At 42.9% G+C, this 20,821-nt stretch overlaps 1 protein-coding gene across 5 annotated transcripts in view; it reads right to left on the bottom strand.

Moving 5' to 3' along the window:
- The window catches only part of LIFR (LIF receptor subunit alpha), a 95,331-nt gene that overhangs the window by 52,649 nt on the left and 21,861 nt on the right, over window positions 1-20,821 (bottom strand). For all 5 annotated transcript variants that reach the window (XM_054033002.1, XM_054032999.1, XM_054033001.1 and 2 more), the window contains 4 exons: window positions 8,761-8,918; window positions 7,119-7,242; window positions 4,113-4,264; window positions 2,637-2,800 (listed from right to left, as the gene is read on the bottom strand). In XM_054033002.1, the coding sequence (XP_053888977.1) occupies window positions 2,637-2,800; window positions 4,113-4,264; window positions 7,119-7,242; window positions 8,761-8,842 (522 nt within the window). In that variant the 5' untranslated portion in view covers window positions 8,843-8,918. The remainder of the gene's footprint in view (window positions 1-2,636; window positions 2,801-4,112; window positions 4,265-7,118; window positions 7,243-8,760; window positions 8,919-20,821) is intronic.

Below are 20,821 nucleotides of genomic sequence, written 5' to 3'. Positions count from 1 at the left end.
AGCTCACTTGCCTTCTAATACTGAAACAAGGACCCATTTGAAATCACTGATAGTGAAGAGTCCTTGTATGAAAAACCACAAGAAAGTTGGTGTTCATCTTTATTTGTTAGAATAAAATACCTGCTTTACTGTCTCACAGACTCACAGACTTTACGGCCAGAAGGGACCATTGTGATCATCTAGTCTGACCTTTTGTACATCGCAGGCCATAGAACCTTACCCACCTACTCCTGTAACAGATGTATAACCTCTGGCTGAGTTACTGAAGTCCTCAAATCATGATTTAAAGACTTCATGTCTTCCCTGAGCAAATATAAAATTATACTGATGTCATCCCCTTATCATTGTCCTCCTCAGCCCCCTCCCTTTAGTTTTGTCACTCCCTTCACTGTATAATATTTGGAATTACGTTGTGAGCTCTCTAGGTGAATCCTGGTCCAACTGAAGGTAATGGCAAAACTCCCATTGACTTCAATAGCAGCCAGGATTTCACTCCACATCATCTTATCTGAGATATGAAGCACCTACCCCACACTTCTGGATTCTCTGAAAATAATAATATAAAAGAAATTTAAAATCAGATCGCTATGTGAATTAAATTGGTTTGGCTGTCTTAAAAGAGCAACTCATGATCTGAGTAAGTCCATGCTTACAATCTACACTGACACACAAGAGGAGAATACAGACAAGCATTTGACTCCTATTAATTACATCTAAAGAATCAAAATATAGGACCAGCTACTGCAAATACTTACTACTCATGCATACAGCACTGTTAAGAGCAATGATACTCCCTGTAGGAGGACTACTCATGTGAGCAAGAGTTTGCCGCAAGAGGCCCTTACGCATTAGCCCAAACTAAATATTGTACCAATGTTTTAACAGTTATAGCATGTAGATACAAAGGCCAGGAAGGTACCTGACAGGGTATGGACCTGGTGATGTGATGTGCCTTTTCTTATCTGTAATTGCAACGATCATCTACATACCCTAGTGCACATATTTTCTCAATTATTAAACTTACAGAACAAAGTCACATGTGTTGACAAAAATTTGAAGAACTACCATCCTCCAAATGTTTGTTTAGTTTATGACATTATACAATACCTTTATAATACACACTGTATTTACAGAGTACTGCATTAGTTGCCAATGAAAGTAATCAGCCATTTGAAAAACAGAAATCTTTCACAGAATACAATACAATACATTTAATTCAGTTTTGAGGAACCTAGGAAATAGCACTAATGAAGAAAGCTTTTTATTACTCTGAAAGGAAAGTACAGGGGTTTTCACTTGATCTGAAATCTCCTTTTTGGAGACAACAAAAGGAGCACTAAAACTTGACTATTTAATAGCACTCTTAAGGAAGTCACCAATCAGGAACAGAAAACAATGAAAGACCAATTTCATAAAGAAAATGTACCTCTACAGCAAAGACCCACAAAAAATAAGATCCACTGGGAAAATAACATCCACTGGGAGATTATATTTTTCTTTTTTAAAGTAACTCTTTCCCATAATGATGATTAACTAATTTCTTATGGGCACTTTCTAAAAACTCAAAGACTGCAATTGTCATTGTTATGATCCTACCACATTTTATATAAAATATTTTTAAAATGTAAAATTGAACTAAGCAGAATTTAAGTTTATGCAAGTTTATGAGATGAAAACATTACAGCATGTCATGTCATGTATTTCGCTTTGGCTTGTTTATAGAAAATTTTACATTGATCATTTAAAATAGACTGTCAAGCCATGCTCTGGGTTGCGGAGTAACGTAGGTCATCCTAAAGAAGATGTTAGGAAGAAAAGATTAATCCCTTAAATAAACAGTATGATTGGACAAATGGTTTGGGATGGAACCTGAACTGCCTGCTTTTGAGCCTGCTGAGTTGAATCCAAAATCTGGAGTTCAGGTTCAGTGGCTATTCTAATAAAATGAGAAAATCTCCCCTCCCAGTCGTCATCTCCAGTGACAAGAACCTTGAACTCATTCTACTAGCTACCCATCCTATCAGCACTGAGCAACCACAACCTATCGAAGTACTTAAACAGCACTTCTCACCAGGCTCTCTCACTGGTATGGACCTGGCAGGTTGACATACTCAAAGTTATGCACCTTGGATTTAACTGGCACACCATCCCTGGGACTAGAGTGGGAGAGGGCTTGTCCATGCAGCCTTGGCTCCAGGAGGTGGGTGGCTTTGCAGTGCTGCAGAACCAAACAGGCAGGGGAGGAGGAAGGTGGAGCCATTAATGGGCATAAGATACCTGCACAACTCTTATGATAAGAGGGAAGGGAAATAGTAAAATTCACTTGGTTCTAAATGGCACTGACACTGCACAACTGAACAAAAACAGCTGAAGCTGCCAGTGCCGTGTGAAGTAAATGAAATATCCATGGCGTGCCTTTCTCCCTATCACTTTCAGTTGTTTTAGTGCTACGATGTTCTCAAACACTAATAAAAATAAATGAATAACACCTATGTATAGCAGGAGTCCGTAAGGTCTGTGTCCATGTTTTCCTGAACTCTCCTGCTTTTGTGACCCTCCAAAATGTGTGTGTGTTGTGGGGAGGAGGGAAGAGAGGGGAATTGCATTTTCATAAAAAAGCGAAAAGGAAGACTTACTAGTGCCACTGTCTCCAATGTTTCCTTATGCAGAATCTGAATCTGCCAGCTGGTATCTAATTCATATTGGAAGACTGAGCCACTATCGTTCCACTTCAGATATAACGTGTAAGTTGAAAAGTCAGCACTCAGATTAAGAATTTGGGGGGTGAGTGGAATAAGTGCTTGAAAAGAAACAAGGAAAAAAGCATACATTCAAAATCATTACCAGCAACAGCGCTTACAGGTGTTTAATAGCTGCAGCTCTGAACTGGCCTACAGCCATACAAACGCGAGGTTTGATCTCATTAATTAAGCTGGGTTGGGACTTGTCATTCCTCATGTAGGAAACTTCCCAAGAAAACACAGATCCTCTGAAGTTTTGTTGGTGACTCAGCAGGCAGCATTTCTCCTGCTATATTAAGGGTGCCAAGAGCTGTTCTCCTCCAAGCTGCTCTAACACTCACTTTTTTCCCACAGCTTTCTGTCAATCCCAGTCAGCGGCCTGTAATCTGAGTCCCAACACCCAGGTGTCAGCCCGGGCGGTGGTGCTCGGGCTTCAGCCCCAGGCCCCAGCAGTCTAAGTCAGCTCTGGCGACCCCATTAACATTGGGTCCCAACCCACTTTGGGGTCCCAACCCACAGTTTGAGAACCGCTGAACTAGAAGGTTTTTTCCCAGTTCCCCTTCTAAAAATGGTTGTTTATAGTACTCATTCCAGAGTGACAGTTCCAATGTGGGTACATTTCTAGGGTAGATGACAAGATTACATCCACATTCTGTACACTGCTCTGAAACCCATTAAGGAGGGAGGCAGCCCTGAAGCCAGCGCTGTGCAAGAGAAACAGCACATTGTTCCAGGGTCCCACATCAGGAAATTAGCTTCAGTCCTGTGGCTCTGCTCTCCAGCCACAAACCAACACAGCTACTCCCCTCCACAGCCAACCCTAACTGTTGGGCTTCCTCCCTTATTAAGTGCTACACCTAGCACAGGTACAGCAAGGCAGAGCTAATTAAACAGGGTTGACCAGCCCCAGACCTTACGGGGCAGGCCACCCTGTTACAGATTGTTTTGTTTTTTGGTCCTAGCAGCTGTGAGAGAGACAAAGGACAATATAATTTCCCCTAAAATATTGTGAAAGAGTAGGGATAAATGGTGCTCAAGCAGTGTTGGTTCAAGGAAATATCTTGGAGGTGAGAATTACCACTGATTTTTTTTTTTTAAATATAGTTCTCCTACCTCATCCCCAAACAAATTAGCCTGAGGGAATGAGTTGTTTTCTATTATGGCATCAAATACCATACTTGGCTACCAAAATATGCATTTAGCAAAAGTGCCTGTGCATGGTGGAGCACGGGAGTGTTTTGCATCTCAACAAGAGAAGCTCTTTATACAGGGAAATGCTGCCAAAGAAAACTATAAAATCACCGTATCCATTTCCAGAATGTTATAGTTAAGTGTTCATATAAAGCCATTATAAATGAACTTGATACTTACAAACATTTTCCTCAGGCAATACAAATGTTTCAGTAGCTAAAGGAGTTCCAGAAGCATTTAGTGTGGTTATCTGTATGTTAGTGGAGCCGATTGTGACTGGAATATCTGCCCTTTTTCCCTCAGTTTCAATACACACTGGAGAGAAGGGCTCACTGAAACAATAATAAAGAAGAATTAGACAAGTTCTACATGTATTAGGAAATTAGAGGGCTCTCTACTAAATTTAACATTGCAAACCTTTAAAGGTCCAATTTATTCTCCGAACAAAACTGTGAGAGATCAGAGTCAAATTTCAGAAGTAGTAAGATTGGATAAGCTTTGGCAATTTTAGATTTGGCTAAGCATCCTGTGTTGTTTTAAGAAAGTCCTTTCTAATGGCATACTTGTTGCTAGTTGTCTAACACAGATGCACAGTTTGGATAGGTTGAAAATGTGGCTACCGGGGGTGGGGAGGATTCCAGGCAAAAGAAAGAAAGTTAAAAATTGTGACATGTTATTCAAAACACTATTCCAACCCCTTACTCGGCTCCAATCAGTGTTTTACCAAACACCACAAAATAGCTTTTATTTGCCTTGTGTTTTGGCCTTTTTTGCTTTTCTTATAATTTTTTGTGGTGGGGGATATGGGTGCGGAAAGGATGTTCATCCCCATCAGAGGACAGAGCTGGTGCTTCCTCTTGGGGGCTTAGCCTACAGGGGAATAAGGGGGTACGTAGGGGTGTGTATGTGTTATATATATAGAATGCTCGGCACAATGAGGTCCTGGTCTGTGACGGACTCCTCGGCAATGCACATAATTAAGGCTATGGAGGTCATGGCAATCATGGATTCCATGACTTTACCAGACTTCTGTGACTTCCAAGGCTTCAGGAGGTGGGACTGTGCATGCGTTCCTGCCCTGCAACTGGAGTTGGCTGGAACCAGGACCCTGCAGCCCTGACCCTGCAGCTTCCACCGGGAGCTGCAGCCCCCTGGCGTCCTGGCCTTGGTGGGAGCTGCAGCCAGGGCCACATGCCCCAACCCCACAGCGTCCTGAGCTTGGCAGGGGCTGTGCTGAGGCCACGCACCCCAACCCAGTGGCTTTTGCCAGGGGCTGCAGCTGAGGCCACGCTCCCCTGCCCAGCGGCTGAGGCGGGGGCCCTGTGCCTTACTTGTGGCTTCCCAGGGCCATGTGCCCCCCGACCCCGCTGCGGCTGCTGAAGCTGGGGCTGTGTCCCCCGTCATGACAGGGGCTTTGACCTGTCTGCCCCCCACCCCCTTGCCATGGATACACACATTTTACAGATTACCTCACGCTCATTTACAATACTTTTCAACTTCCATTCCTCCCCCCATGCCTAGCCCTGCCCCCCAGTTATTTTTAGTAAAGTCACGGATAAGTCATGGGCTCCGTGAATTTTTGTGTATTGCCCGTGACCTGTCCGTAACTTTTACTAAAAATAACCATGATAAAATCTTAGCCTTACACATAATTAATGATAGAGTCGATGGATAGGTCGGATGTGGCTTGAATCCTCACTCTCTTTATCATTTCATATGTAATTGGAGAGGAGAAAGAGCTTGGAAAGTGCCCAGATCTTCCTCTCAGGGCTGGGAAGGGGAAAAGGAAAAAGTCATAACAATGCCCAACTTCCTGCCAATTTACCATTACTCACTAAATGGGACCCTGGAGCTTTCCCCTTTTGAAGTGGTTTGAATAAGAGGACTTGGGGAGGTTTTTGGACTTACCCCCACAGTCCCTGACTGATAAGGCTAATACACCCTATTGAGTCTCAAGTGCTGAAGAAGACTAACCCTGCCCCTGTGCAGAGTAATTTCCAAAGGGATCTTGGCCACTGAGAGTATGTGGAAATCATCAGGTGAAGGTCTGGTGGATGGGATTAGCTGTGGCTGAGCTCCCTCTCAGTGGCACCCAAGAATGTCTCCTCACCTTATTAGTTTCTGTGCCACTTGCCTACTCCACCATGCTAAGGGAGGGGGGAATAAACAGAGGCAGCAGCTCACTGGGTGATCTCGTTCAGGATGCAGAGCCCCAGAAAATTTGCTCCTCCAAACAAGATGGTGGTGAGGGGTTTCAGTTCACTGCTGGTACACGCATGTACTCTTTACAAACAGGGATGACAATTGAAAATGCAGGCACACTAAATTGCCACTCTCTCTGCAGCACTGGAGGCAGAGAACCTGGTGTGTGAGGTGCGGAAGGGGTGCAGCCAAGCCCTGGAGCTGGATGAACAAGTCTGAGCTGTCTTCACTATTCACAGGAAGAGAGGCATAGCACAAATATCAGAACTGAGGAAGAAGTCAGGATCCAGAAAAGACTTAGAACCTCATGCCTAGTGCATGACACAAAAAATTGGCAGATTTTCATCCTGGTGAGTTACACGTGGAATGTATGAAAGTTTTAGAGATGTGTCTGAAAATATTAAACTTTTTTAGTGTAACTTAAAAATCTAAACTATACTCCATTTCAAACAGGCTATTTCAATTTTGTTTTCTACTCCAAAAGCATTTATCTTCAAAAGGATTTAATATTTAAATTGGCAAAAAAAAAAAAATACAGCCATTAAGGGATTTTACTTAGATGTAATCTAAGTTTCCTAAAGGCATTTTCATGTCTGAATCTTAACACTTAAGGTCCCTGGTATTTCAGCACAGAACACATTTCACCCATTTCCTTTTGGACTGAACCAAACTATGAAAATACCTTTTGAGAACTGAAAACAAGGGCCATATGGACACTGAGAATTCAGAAGTAGGAGTATGAGAACTCCCAGCCCAATGTGAGGGGGCAGCAGGGTGTTCTGGCAAGAGAATCTTTGGCATCCTTTGCTGGGAAACTTACAATTGCCCAATTTAGAACTGAAAATATTCAGAGCAGAAGATACCATCTAGATGTAACTGACTGGTGAACAGATATGCTCTGAGAAACACAGGAAGTTACAAATTTCATGAATATGGATTGAAGAACAATGATACATACATAATTTGATAAGAAGAAACAATTACCTGTTTGTATAACAAATCTTGTAAATCAGTCCAAGGTTTGCACTGGAGGTGGCATCCCAGGAACAGATCATTCTGTTTAAGTCATGTGTGATACATTTCAAATTCTCTGGTGCTTCTGGAAAACCTGAAATTGCAACATCTACATAGTTACAGTGTAATAATTTAATGCTCTCAGACTGATGCTCCATCAGGTACACACATTTTACAGATTACCTCACGCTCATTTACAGTACTTCTAAACTTCCATTACATAGTTGCAGGCCAAGATTTTCAAACATGACCAATGATTTTGGGTGCACTATCTGAAACACCTTAAAAAGTACTCATCTTTGGAGGGTGGGTTCTCAACATTTTCTGAAAAATGAGGCTCCTCTAAGGTGTCTCAAGTTGGGCGCCCAAAAACTGAGGTGACTTTGTGTTTTGAAAATCGTGGCCACTGACTGGTTCTGTGTATTAGAGTCAATGGAATTACACTAAAGGAATAAGGGTATCAGAATCTGGTCCCGTGTTATGAGCAGACTCCCCCTCGTTGGGTCCACACCATGGCCTCCATGAAGGGAGGTACACAGAAGATTCCTGCACGCAGAGACATAAACCTGTTAGTACTCCTTTTCACACACAAAGGTGAGGAGTTTGTTTTTGTTTAGTTTAGCACCTGGGTCAACTAAATTCCTATTGTACCACAAAAGGACCCAATCCTAAGAGGTGCTGAGTAATATCAATTTCCCTCCATGCCTGAGGGGGGTCAATGAGAGAGGAGATTGTTCAGCATCTTGCAGGATCAGGTCCTAAGTGGTTCTCCCTCAGCATTTTGATTTGACAAGTGAATTCTGCTTGGGAACCCCTATAAAAGTTGTGTATATCAGATATACTTGCTTTGAAATCAAGTTTTAAAACCCCAACTTTCTTGTGATATGTGTAGTGCAGCCTATTCAGCTTTGACAAGGACAATTCAGCTGCTGCAATTCTGGTGAACTGAACTTGTTGGGCTTCTTGAGTTTTCAGCAATCCAGATACATCAAACGTACTTACACAAGTTTTGTGCAGGAAAACTTGGGAGGAAAAGGGTGCAACAGAATCCTCCTTACTACATTAAAGCTGAATGTAGAATACTTAAACAGCTGGGCCAGGGATTCTATTACAGCCTATTACAGTAGCTGCAGTCTTCTATAATGGATCCCTCCCACATGTGCAGGGTTTGGCCCCATGGAGTTGCATCTTGCATATATCCAGTGTTCAAACCTCCAAACTCCACTGGTCAACTTACAATACTCTCCTCTACAATCCAGCCTAGACAACACTGCTCTATGATGTGTGGAGCTGTGGAACCTCCGTGTGCAGGCTCTACACACAGCAGAACAGCAGTGGGCCTGAGTCTCTGTTGCCCAGCATACTGTGGAGTCATTTACACCAGTGAATTTAAATTGCCACCATTGTGGGGTAGGAGCACCCAACTTTGCACTGGTGTTAGAGGCTACACAAGATGCAGGAAATTGGAGCATTAGATCCAGCATTTCTACTCTTCATGCCTACACGGGCAACATTATTTGACCCTAAGTACATAATAAATGCAGCACGTTTATAGAGTAGACACATATCCTAAGTGCAAGCAATCTAGCAAACAGTATCAAACTACACTTACCTGTCTCCTGACTATATATTAAGCTCAGCAAATGTAAGAAAGCTATTGCTAGGAGACATCGGAGACTTGGATTATCCCACATTCTTTTACCATTTACTATTTAGGATGACAGTTCTCAAGCAGGAATAAACTTCATCTTCCACACAAATTTGCCAGTTCTGAAATCAAAAACAAAACAAATCATCTCTTTAAAATCATTGACACCCTCTGCTATGCAGCAAATAGTACACGTTTTCTATAGATGTATGTTTGTACAAGACTGAAATGCTGGACACAGCAGTTACTTTAAAAGACCCTGATAAAAAGTAAATAAAGAGCATAAAATTACTCCAAAAAGAAACATAGAACTAGAAGTGGACATTCCAAATGGGAAATCACAAAAGTAGAGCTGGTCAGAAAATGTTACTGTTTCTACCCTTATGAAAAATTTCAACACAAATGAAAAAAAAAATTTTTTTTGAAGAACCAACTTTTTATTTAAAAAAGTTGAAGTTTTCTGTGGAAAGTATACACATTCAGTGGAAAATTTAGTTTTACTGAAAATCCAATTTTCCACTGAAAAAGCAGTTTTGATAAAAAAATGTTAAATTGAGCTACACGGAAGCCTTTTGCATAGAAAAAAAAACGACAAGAGAGAGACCTGACATATCAAGTCATTTACAACCTCCACTTTATCTATTTAGAGTATCCTAAAATTCTTGTAGGAAGGAATCTTTCTGATAAAACAGAAAATTCTTACATAGATATCATGAATATTTCTTGCATTGAACCAGACACACACTGCTGCAGAACGTGGTCACAGAGATCCCAACTCTATCCTCATAAGCAAGCACAGCCCACATTGAAACATTGAAATACGAGGCCACCAAATTCTTACCACCAAAAGCACTAGTGGTTATTGGAGGCGGATTGCATTTTTTTTTTTTAAATCTGAGAGAAGTATGTAATGGGTGAGTTATAAGAAAGCCAATGACAAGATGTGGTTCCCCAAACCATAGGCACAAGGTAATAATTCACTTCTTTTCTTCATATCCCTCCACACACTTACGTACTTACTTAAATCTTTTGCATCAAGATTCAAACTCCTCATTCTCTTATGTTAACATCTCTTGCTCAGTATCTCCTCCTAGTATATCTTTCTCTCTCTGCCTATAAACTTCTCCCAAGTCTCCTAACCACATCTTTTATTTTCTCCACTTATCTTCCGCAGTACTGCCCTCAGGCCTTTCTTTGCTTGCCAACCTTCCTCACCATGCTCAAACTCCTTAGTACAGATTTCTTTTATGAGGACTTTCAAAGATAACTTCAAGTACTGTGTGCACGTGTAAAATTCAATTCCATGTATACTTGTCCTTCAGTGGATGTTTTATGCTGGAATAGGTTTGTATGTAGATTATGTCCTGTGCAATTTAGACTAAGCTGCCGGGGGGGGGGGGGGGGGGGGGAAGGAGGAAGAAAGCATTCCGCTCCATTCACCCATTTTAAAAACCACAAAACATCGCTGTGCATACAGCTGGCATTCAAATTGTCTCAATTCGCTGGCAGAAGTAAATAAACAGATGTAATTTCTTAACCAGTGTTTCTTTGCAACTGTATGTCAACCCCCTAAAGGTCAAAACTATCTACATTTTTGGCTGTATAAGTGGACAATGTGTTATTTTAGAACGTGTGGGTTGAGGGTTTTACAAAGTGATCTTTTCAGTGTTTAGCAGCTTCTCTGGAACAAGCTTTGTTTAACCTGTATTCATGTTTAATAATTAGCCTCTGTTAATTTTTGCTCATAAGGAGGAAGATGGGCAAAGTTTACCCCCCCAACACCCACCCCGTCCCTTCTGCACAGACACATTCTTTTTCTCCTCAATGCTGGAAAAGTTTGAAAACAGAAGACTGAACACACCTGTGAACAGCATGGTTGCAGTACAGTAAGTGGCCTTATTATACTGAACAACCATAAAAATTAGACGAGAAAGACCTAAGCACATAATCCAACCAGTCCATTTCCCTGCTAATCCAAAATAGTTCCCTACAATCCATTTACTAGTATTTTGTCCAGAATACTTTTAAAAGTCCGAAGGGACAGGATTTCAATTCTCATCTTAGGACAGTATTTCCCAAACCACGGGTCCCAGGAAGGTTCTAAATGGGTGGCAGATCTAGGATGGAAGGGAGACCTGGGAAGGTGTGAGGTTGGAGGTGGAGAGTAAGCCCACCCCCCATTCATCCCACAACAGTAGCTCCTGTCCCCACAGGTCTGGGACAGATCCCTGCTCCAGGCATTCCAACCAGGCACACAGGATCTCATAGCACGAGTGGCCAGGCCAAACCAGAGTAGCACGGGGACACCATCTGCCTGGTCGCAATACCACTCACCCAAATTTGGCCCAGCCACCCCTCCATCATGACAGAGGCCAGGCCAAACCTGAGTGGTGTGGTGACTCTATGTACCAGATCACAACGCCTGGAGCAGAGAGCTAGGCACAATCCCTTGGGACAGGAGCTGCCACTGAGGGTGGGTGGGATCACTCTCCAAACATCCCTTCCCTCCGCACTAGGCCAGGATTAGGTTGTGGTGCCAAGGCAGAAGTGCTGCTGCAGGTGGTCAATGCCCCATAAGTGGGGCAAGGAGGAGTTGGCAGAGGATGACACTGACCTATGATTCCCTCTTCCCCTTCTCCCTGCCAAGTTTGGACACTGTGTGGGTTTAAAAAAAAAATGCAGTTGGGTGGGTCGCCTTAGTAAAAATTGGGGAATGCTGCCTTAGGATCCAATTCCACAGCCAAGCACAGGTCACCGTCAGGGAGGTTTTCAAGACAATTTTTTTCCTAATTTCATTTTATTAGTTCTAGTAATATCTCTGTATACCAAACAATCTTCTGCTCCACTGGGCATTTACACCATTTGACTATGTATAGCTATGTGTCCCGCTCAACCCTGAAATTTAACCAAGCTATATTTAAGCTCTTTTAAACAGACTCATCCTCACAACTCAATCCTGTTAGACCCCCAGTCATTTTAGTTGTTCTTTTTCTAACACCCTCCAATTTATCAATATCTTTTTCATAGTGCAGTGACCAGAACTAAATGAAATACAGTAGACTCCTGTTTATCTAAACAGCCTTTGGGACATGCAAAACTTTTGGATAACTAGGTGTTCAGATAAACAGAAGCGCTACTAACTAACATAGGGCTACCTGGGGGACTCTGATATTAGCCTACGGGCCGCTCTAACACTAGGAGCTTACATCAGCATAGCTATGTTTCTCAGGGGATTTTCTGAAAAATCCACACCAAAGATATAGCTGTACAAGCCTAACCCCGATGTAGACAGCACTACATTGATAGAAGAGTTCTTCGGTTGTCATAGCTACCGCCTCTCAGGGAGGTGGATTACCTACACCAACCGGAAAACGCCTCAGTAGTGTCCGCCCTGAAGCGCTAGAGCAATGCTGCAGCTGTGCTGCTGTAGTGTTTCAAGTGTAGAAAAGCCCTTAGTTAGGCATGCCCAATGCTGAAAACCTATGTTTAGACAATGACATCACTTTCCAGTCTACTATAGGCCCAGAACTTCAACTTCAAAGATCTCAAAGACAAATGGAATATTTCAGTAGTTCTAGGAGGTCAATGCTGCATCACAGGATTTCATGTTTACTGTGTCTCAGTGCCTTCAGATCACATTTGTTCATATTATTTTGTACATAGAAAGATATTTTAACTACTTCTGTGCAAACTCAACTTAGCACACAAGACCCATATTTTTTCAAGTATGCATGAAAAAACTGCACATGCACTTTTGGGAACAAAATGCCTCAGCTGTATTGATATGCATACCCAACTCACAGCTGTGCATATACAAATAGTTGAGTTACCTGATCATTGGGCATTTGTTTATTTTGTAAAAATAAAAATGAAAAAATAAAAAAAATGCAAAAACTTAAGTTTGGCCTTCAAACTAGTTGATGGTTTCCTTTCAGTTAGCAGCACTGAAACAGTAAGAAACGCAGCATGGGCCATCTCCAGACCTCACCAGAATGAGTGGGCGTTTTCCCACCGAAGTCAATGAGATCAAGATTTGGTCATTTATACAACTATATCATATGAACCCATCTGTTTTACTATGGCAATGGCTGGAGTTCTGACATAGCTCAGTACTATGACAACAGTGTGTTTATGCCTTGGAGGAAACAGTCTTGTCCCTTATGTACTGTTGCTACAAGCAGGTGCAAGAGTCTCCCTGCTGGGCAAAGTTACAAAACAACATTTTAGCAGAGGCATACTAGAAGTTCAAATAAAACGAGACAATCCTAAATCATTTCTCAAAACAGTTTGCTTCCATTTCTAAGTCAGTGAGACACTAAAACAACGAACAAAAGAAACATGCATATATATGCAGAGTATTAAAAGCATATTTTATTAAATATAATCTGTTACACAAAAAGAGTAGACTCATTGGCTCTTGCCTATTCTTCAGTGAACTATAAAATGTACTACTAGAAGAGTCACATACTGTAATTAAATGTCATTAGTCAGGAAAAAAAATCCCATTTTATAGGTTTCTTTTTTAGCTATAAAGTTACAAAATATATGAAGTAATTTTGAAACAGAAAGTTCTTTTGTCTTTTGATAAAAGCTGCCTCCAGTCTCCTAAAGCAAATTCACGTGAGAGTTAAAAGGTTCTTCATTATCAGACTGGAATACAGTTGTTTTAAATGAGCCATACAGCAGCTATATTCTTAAATCTCCATAGGACAATGCAAGCTTTAGCTTATCAGTTATACAATATACATTCACTAGAACTCAGTATCTTATCAGTTTGTTAAATTAAAGCAAATTTTTGCCTGAGTCTTCTCTGAATGTGCCAGTAGTGACACTGGCTTTAAGTATAAGTGATCTTTACTGGCATAGAATAGATTCATTTTCAAGAGTTTTCAGAAACAGATCTTCTACTTTTAAACTACTCTTAAACAACAGCATAAGTGTGTATGCCCAAAGGCATATTCCTGCACTCTCTAAAATGAAGCCATTCCTAGGGTAGAAATGAAGCAGCCACTCTTGCAGTATACGAATGTCCAAGTTGTGAAAAGAGCTAAGCTCTTCTCTATTAATGGCTTTTATTCCACCTACCTAGACAGACTCTCACTGTAGCCTTCTCAAACACTACATTAATGAAGATATCCTGAAGTGCATACAGAGATTTTACATGTAGAAGGTTCAGTTATTTGCCTGCATACCATAATTGACAGAAAAGGTAGACCAATTCTGATAAGCAGCATGGATGAAGTTAAAACAACAAGGAGTCTGGTGGCACCTTAAAGACTAACAGATTTATTTGGGCATAAGCTTTCGTGAGTAAAAACCTCACTTCTTCGGATGCAAGTGAGGTTTTTACTCACGAAAGCTTATGCCCAAATAAATCTGTTAGTCTTTAAGGTGCCACCAGACTCCTTGTTGTTTTTGTAGATACAGACTAACACGGCTACCCCCTGATGGATGAAGTTATTACACCAACATTAGGATCTGATCCTGAACCACTTAAGTCAATGGGAGCTGGTCCGTACTAAACAGGGACCATCCTCAAAAGAGCCATTAATAATTTAACAAACAGTTGACTAGAGAGGACTAACTTATACAGATGTTTTTGATGCATTCAACACAGTCATCTGTAGGGAGTGCTAGGTAATACATCAGAGAGAGAAAGGAGTGAATACAGTACACCTAGTAAAACATTTATGATAAATTTATATTACACTTTGTGAATGTGTATCCTGCTATGAGGGAACAGGTTTATGAATTTCATTTTCTCAGCTTGTCACAAGACCTTTAAACATGTGCACTGATGACTTGTCAATATGACACAAACACACACATCTGGTTCCACTAAAAAGTAACTTGCACATAAAATATTTTGGTTGACGTCTATTCCCCCTTCCTTTCTGCTATGTTTTAATACAGTAACTCCTCACTTAAAGTCATCCCGGTTGTCGTTTCGTGGTTATGTTGCTGATCAATTAGAGAACATGCTCGTTCAAAGTTGCGCAATGCTCCATTATAATGTCATTTGGCAGCCACCTGATTTGTCCACTGCTTGCAGGAAGAGCAACCCCTTGGAGCTAGCTGGTGGGGGCTTGGAATCAGGGTGGACTGGCAGCCCCCTATCAGCTCCCCATTCCCCTAAGCTCCCTGTGCAGCAGCTGCCCAGCAGGCTATCAATTGCCAGCAGTTCAGCTGTCCCCCCCCGCTACCATGTGCTGCTCCTGCCCTCTGCCTTGGAGCCGGAGCCTCTTGCTTGCTCTGCAGGGGTGGGGGGGGGAAGAGAGGGGCTAATGTCAGGGTGTCCCCCTCCCCCCCCTTCTCCTGCACCCCACTCACCCCATTTCCAAAGAGCAGAGTGGGGACATGACAGGGATCAGGACGGAGGGAGCGTGCTGGCAGAAGCTGCTGTCTCAGCTTGCTGATCTATTTAAAAAGGCAGTGTACTTAGAGTGGGGTCAGAGTACTTAAAGGGGCAATGCACATCTCTCTCTCACACACACAGTGTGTCTCTGTCTGCCATACTGTCTCCCCTTCCTCCATTCATGCTGCCTTGTAGAGTATGAGGCTACATTAACAATGTGTTAACCCTTGAGGGCTCAGCCGATTGCTAGTTCATCATTTAGCAGTAAGGCATTCCCTGGGAAATATCCCACCCTCTGACTTCACCACCTCAACCAAGCTTCACAATCATCATCACTGTGTACCAGTATTCAATTGTTTGTTTACAACTTATAGTGTGTGTGTGTGTGTGTGTGTGTGTGTGTGTGTGTGTGTGTGTGTGTGTGTGTATATGTATCTCTCTCCCTGGAACCTAACCCCCCCCCCCCAATTCACATTAATTCTTATGGGGAAATTGGATTCACTTAACATCGTTTCGCTTAAAGTCACATTTTTCAGAAACATAGCTATAATATGAAGCGGGGAGTTACTGTATTTGAACTTGCTGATTAATTCCTGCATGTCCCAATGAGTTAGCATGTGTACCTAATGATTCGATTTCTGAAACAAAAACATTTATTTGCTTAGATAATTGAGGCATAAAACTCAAGTTTTGTTCAAATGTAGCAGTTCAATGATGCTCCGTTAAGGAAAAAAAAGATCAAATGTAGAGTTCCAAATCTCTCTCCATGACAATTTACTTCAGAGTAAGTGTTTGGAAAAGACTTGGAAAACAAAGGAAACTATACAAGTTGCAACTCCCTGGCATATTTTCTGCTGGAGGTCAGACTAGATTATCACAATGGTCCCTTCTGCCCTTGAAATCTCTATATTAGGGTACAAAGCTTACATTTTTTAAATGTTTAGTTACTCAACTAACTAAAATTGTGTCTGCCATAAGCAGATAATGAGGAACAGTGAAAATATACACACAAACTTTGGGGAAAGCTTTTTCTGATTACAGGAAGATGCCATGAGGCCATGAAACTGTTGAAGGACAGGTATCAAATGCTGTATGGGAAATCTGTTCTACAGTGACTTATGAAACCTGAGAAAGTTATTGGAGATTTTTTTCTTTCCCCTAAGGTTTAGGTGTCACCATCGAGACAGCCAACTGAAAGTGGAAAAGATTGCTGGGGAAAGTGATTGAATAGGGTGGTAGTGAAAAATCTAAAGGATAAAGAAGATTCATATAGTGTTTGATCCTGAGCAGTACTGAGCATCCATAACTCCCAATTCAGCCAAAGGGAATCACAGGCACTGTGTAGGGTCAGGCCCTTGAGGCCAATAAAGAGAGATTTGAGGCCTGGTGATGGGCAGGAGGGAATGAAACAAATGCTCTCTTTTTTATGTAAGCGGAGTTGCATGTTTTTGAAAATAAAGGAATTAATTAGCAGCAAAAGGAAGAGAACACTCCAAGCTCCAGAGAAAAGATGTACGTATCATAATACATATCCTAGTATTGCAGGATGCACAGACAAAAAGCTTCCAAAAGTTCCCCCTAATTACAAATCCTTGCCAGAAGTACACATTTCTGGGAAACAAAAACACATTGCCAATACAGCTGACAGTAAAGATAATAGTAACAGAAACAGAAAATTAACTTGCTTCCTTTAAGAATAGGCTTTGCTGACCTTCCTGCATTCTGTCCTTGGCTTTCAAACTAATTGATGCGATACAGAATTAAAGTAAAATTAATGGACATGCCGATGTTTTTCTTGGCTTTTCTTCAATGGACTACATTCTTTTCCAAAGAAATTCCCCAACTTAAGGCACAAATCTCCCTTTAGTCATCTAAAATGTAGGCTTTCCTTCTGTGTTTTGTATTATGGCAGTATTCCAGAGTATAAAAAAAAGAGAGTGGGACATAAAGGACTAAGTGAACAGTTTCTGAAGAAAAATGAATCCCCATTGGGGAATTTGATTTCCACCGAGTTCCATGGAATCAATTCAGGGACTGGACTGTTAATCTTTTCTGAAGGCAGACAGAATAATAGAATGAAACAATTCTGATCGAAACTTATGCATGCACATGTGCCTTAGTAATCTGCAAAGATGAAAATGGATTTCCTAGTAAAGGCAGGAAAGAGTACAGGACAGTTTGCTCAAATATTGTACTAAAATAAGTAGGAGTGCGCTCAGGCAGCTCTTTGAAGACTTCGCAGCAAACGCTTCTTGTACATACACATGCCAAGCACAAGGAGCTTGGAAGGGATGAGAGAAGTTCCACAGCAGTTTCCTCCAGCTGTAGAGTTGGAGTATAGAGTCTTTTAGTGGTTGGAATTGCAGCATATGGAACTGCCTGATTGCTCCTGTGACCAGTGATCTGAGAATGGAGCAGAATTAACTCATGTGAAGAACTGAGACTTTCATAAAACCTTTTTGCAAGTGATTTGTCATGAATATTATTTATTGATGGACCCACTTCAGATGAATGACAATCTAGTCTTGCCCGTAGAACCATTCTGCAGGTGGGATGCCCTTTATTTTGAGACGCACATTATGCCAGGACAAGAATTTTATGGCAATTTCACAAGTGTTTGTGGTGGCTTAAGTCTGCTTCCACTAAAGTCAACATTTGAACCATTATACACACGGGAAAACTAAAGCTCTGAGAGTGACTTAACCTAAGTCACCACGTTTGTGAGAGCCAGGAACAGAACTCTAAGCTTAATGATCAAAATGGAAGCGCCATGTGTTTTTTCAGTTATGAAGTGTTTGATATATTTTAGACCAGTGGTCCCCAAACTGTGGGGCATGCCCTCCTCGGGGGGCGTGAAGGAACATTTGGGGTGTGTGCAGCAGGGCCCGTGCCAGCCCCCCCAGGGGGAGGGGAGGGGAGGGAGTGCCATCCGCCCACCTCCAGCCCCAGCCCCAGCTCCACTCTGGCTCCTGCTCAGCTCTGCCCCAACTCCTCTCCCATCCCCAGGCCAGCTCCGCCTCTAGCCCCAACTCCTCCCCCATCCCCAGCTCCGCCTCTAGCCCCAACTCCTCCCCCATCCCCAGCTCCGCCTCTAGCCCCAACTCCTCCCCCATCCCCAGCTCCACCTTCAGCCCCAACTCCTCCCCCATCCCCAGCTCCGCCTCTAGCCCCAACTCCTCCCCCATCCCCAGCTCCACCTTCAGCCCAAACTCCTCCCCCATCCCCAGCTCCACCTTCAGCCCAAACTCCTCCCCCATCCCCAGCTCCACCTTCAGCCCAAACTCCTCCGCTGAGCCAACTGTGCAACAACGGAAGGGGGGGGCACAGACAGAGTCCATTACTGGTAAGGGAGGGATGTGACAAGAAAAGTTTGGGCACCACTGTTTCAGACTATATTTTCCTCTATTTCCAATTTCTCTTTCCTTCATGCTATTTCCTGTAAATTTGGATCAATTAAAACTAAATTGTTACCTGATTAATATGGGAGATAGAAAAGAATTGCTCTTAAGAACTATGTTGTTTGCAATATTGTTGTAGCTGTGTTGGTGCCAGGATACAAGAGGGAAGGTGAGTGAAAGGTGAGCGAGGTAATCTGTTTTATTGGACCAACTTCTGTTGGTGAGAGAGACAAACTTTTGAGCTCCACAGAGCTCTTCTTCAGGTCAAGTCTGACTATCTGGGAAAGGTAATTAAGAGTGTGATAGTTAAATACAAGGTGGAATAGATAGTTAAGCATAAGAAGTTATCAAGTTGTAAGAAGCCATTCAAAATGAACTGTGCAATTAATACCTCTGCAGTCATAGGACAAAGGAGAGTTAGTGGGTTACAGATTGTCTCTACTGAGTCCAGGATTTTTAGTGTCTAGCAGAGTTATGAATAGGCTCATCTTTAAAAGATGTTGTGCCGGTTTCCTTTGAGGACAAGGACTGAGAGGTCACACGTGGAACAATCCTTTTGTGAAAGATGTTCACCCACAGGTGATAGGGTGATTGTGTTTATCACTTTTCTTTGAGAGTTCATTCAAGAATGAACAGCACAAAGCATTTCACATAGGTGAGAGCAGTTTGGGGTCTTGTTGATTCGTATAGAAAATCCCCTTCCATGCTCTCTACCCATCCATCTGTCCTTAAGGTGCGACCTTCACAAAGCAGGAGAAAGCATTTAACACATTCTGGTCAATAGAGCAAAACAAACATGGACTAAGAAACTTTGTGTGTGCCTATTTTCCTTTAGAAATAATTCCTGTCTGCAGGAAAAACAGGAACCAAAAGAGCTTAATCAAACTGTTGAATACAGTCCTGAAGGCACTTGGGATGAAAACAATGAGATGATGGCATGAGATTCCCCTAATCCATGTGTGTGCAACAACAGGACAGGAAACTTAGGTCCTGTCTACACTGGCAAGTTTCTGCGCAGTAAAGCAGCTTTCTGCGCTGTAACTCCTGAGGTGTCCACACTGCCAAGTCACTTAGTGCACAGAAACAGCGCAGTTGTAGCACTTTAAAAAAAACCACCCCGATGAGAAGCGTACAGCTTTCTGTGCCGGAGCTACTGCATTGCAGTGCCAATGTAGACACTGTGGTCAATTACAGCGCTGAGATTGGCCTCCAGGTGGTGTCCCACAATGCCTGTTCTCGCCTCTCTGGTCATCGGTTTGAACTCTACTGCCCTGCCCTCAAGTGACCAACTGTCATCCCCACCCCGTAAATTCCTTTGGAATTTTGAAATCCCCTTCCTGTTTGGTCGGTGACATGTGCAGTGATCGCAGCACATCTTTCCAGGTGGCCATGCCTGCTCCATGCACCAGGCGATCCCCCACTTGGAGCAATGCCAAGCTGCTGGACCTCATCAGCATTTGGGAAGGGGAAGCTGTCCAGTCCCAGCTGTGCTCCAACTGTGGGAATTATGATACCTATGGACAGATTTCATGATGCATGACAGAAAGGGGCCATGACCGGGACACACTGCAGTGCAAGGTCAAAGGGAAGGAGCTGTGGAATGCCTACCACAAGGCACAGGAGGCAAACCACTGCCCCGGTGCTGCACCCATGAGCTGCCAGTTGTACAAAGAGCTGGACGTGATACTCGGCAGCAACCCCACCTCCACTGCGAAGACCACTGTGGATACTTTGGTGGCTCTGATGCCAGTCGAAAGTGGACTGAGCCAGGAGGAGGAAATCTTGGACAAGGATGTGGAGGGGGGGACCCAGAGGCAGAGGATGCCTCAGAGGCCAGAGATGCATGCAGCCAGGAGCTCATTTTTACTCTGGAGGAGGCTAGCCAGTCACAGCTGTTGGATGTTGGCGAAGCACAAACAGGAGAGGAGGCCCCTGGTAAGAGGATCTGATTTTGGGAATTTCTGAAGCGAGTTGTTGGGGACAGGAGGGTTGCAGAAAGCAGGCTTGTCTCCCACTGCATGCCTAGTCTGAGGGGCGGAACAGGCTGCTGATTGACTCCCTCGCTTCACGGGAATCTCCCTCAGAGATCTCCAGGAAACTCTCGTGGAGATACTGGGCAATCTTCGGCAGCGCTGCTTTGTTTCTTGTCCCATTAACGGTAACTTTCCCGCACCACTCTGCCATCACGGGAGTGGGAGGGGGACACTGCTCCACACAGGCGAGCCGCATAGGGGCAGAAGCTGCAGGCTTGGAGAAGACCCTCCATTGATTC

This window comes from Malaclemys terrapin, chromosome 6, assembly GCF_027887155.1.
Source record: "Malaclemys terrapin pileata isolate rMalTer1 chromosome 6, rMalTer1.hap1, whole genome shotgun sequence".
NCBI lineage: Eukaryota > Metazoa > Chordata > Testudines > Emydidae > Malaclemys > Malaclemys terrapin.
This window is presented reverse-complemented; position numbering and strand designations above follow the sequence as displayed.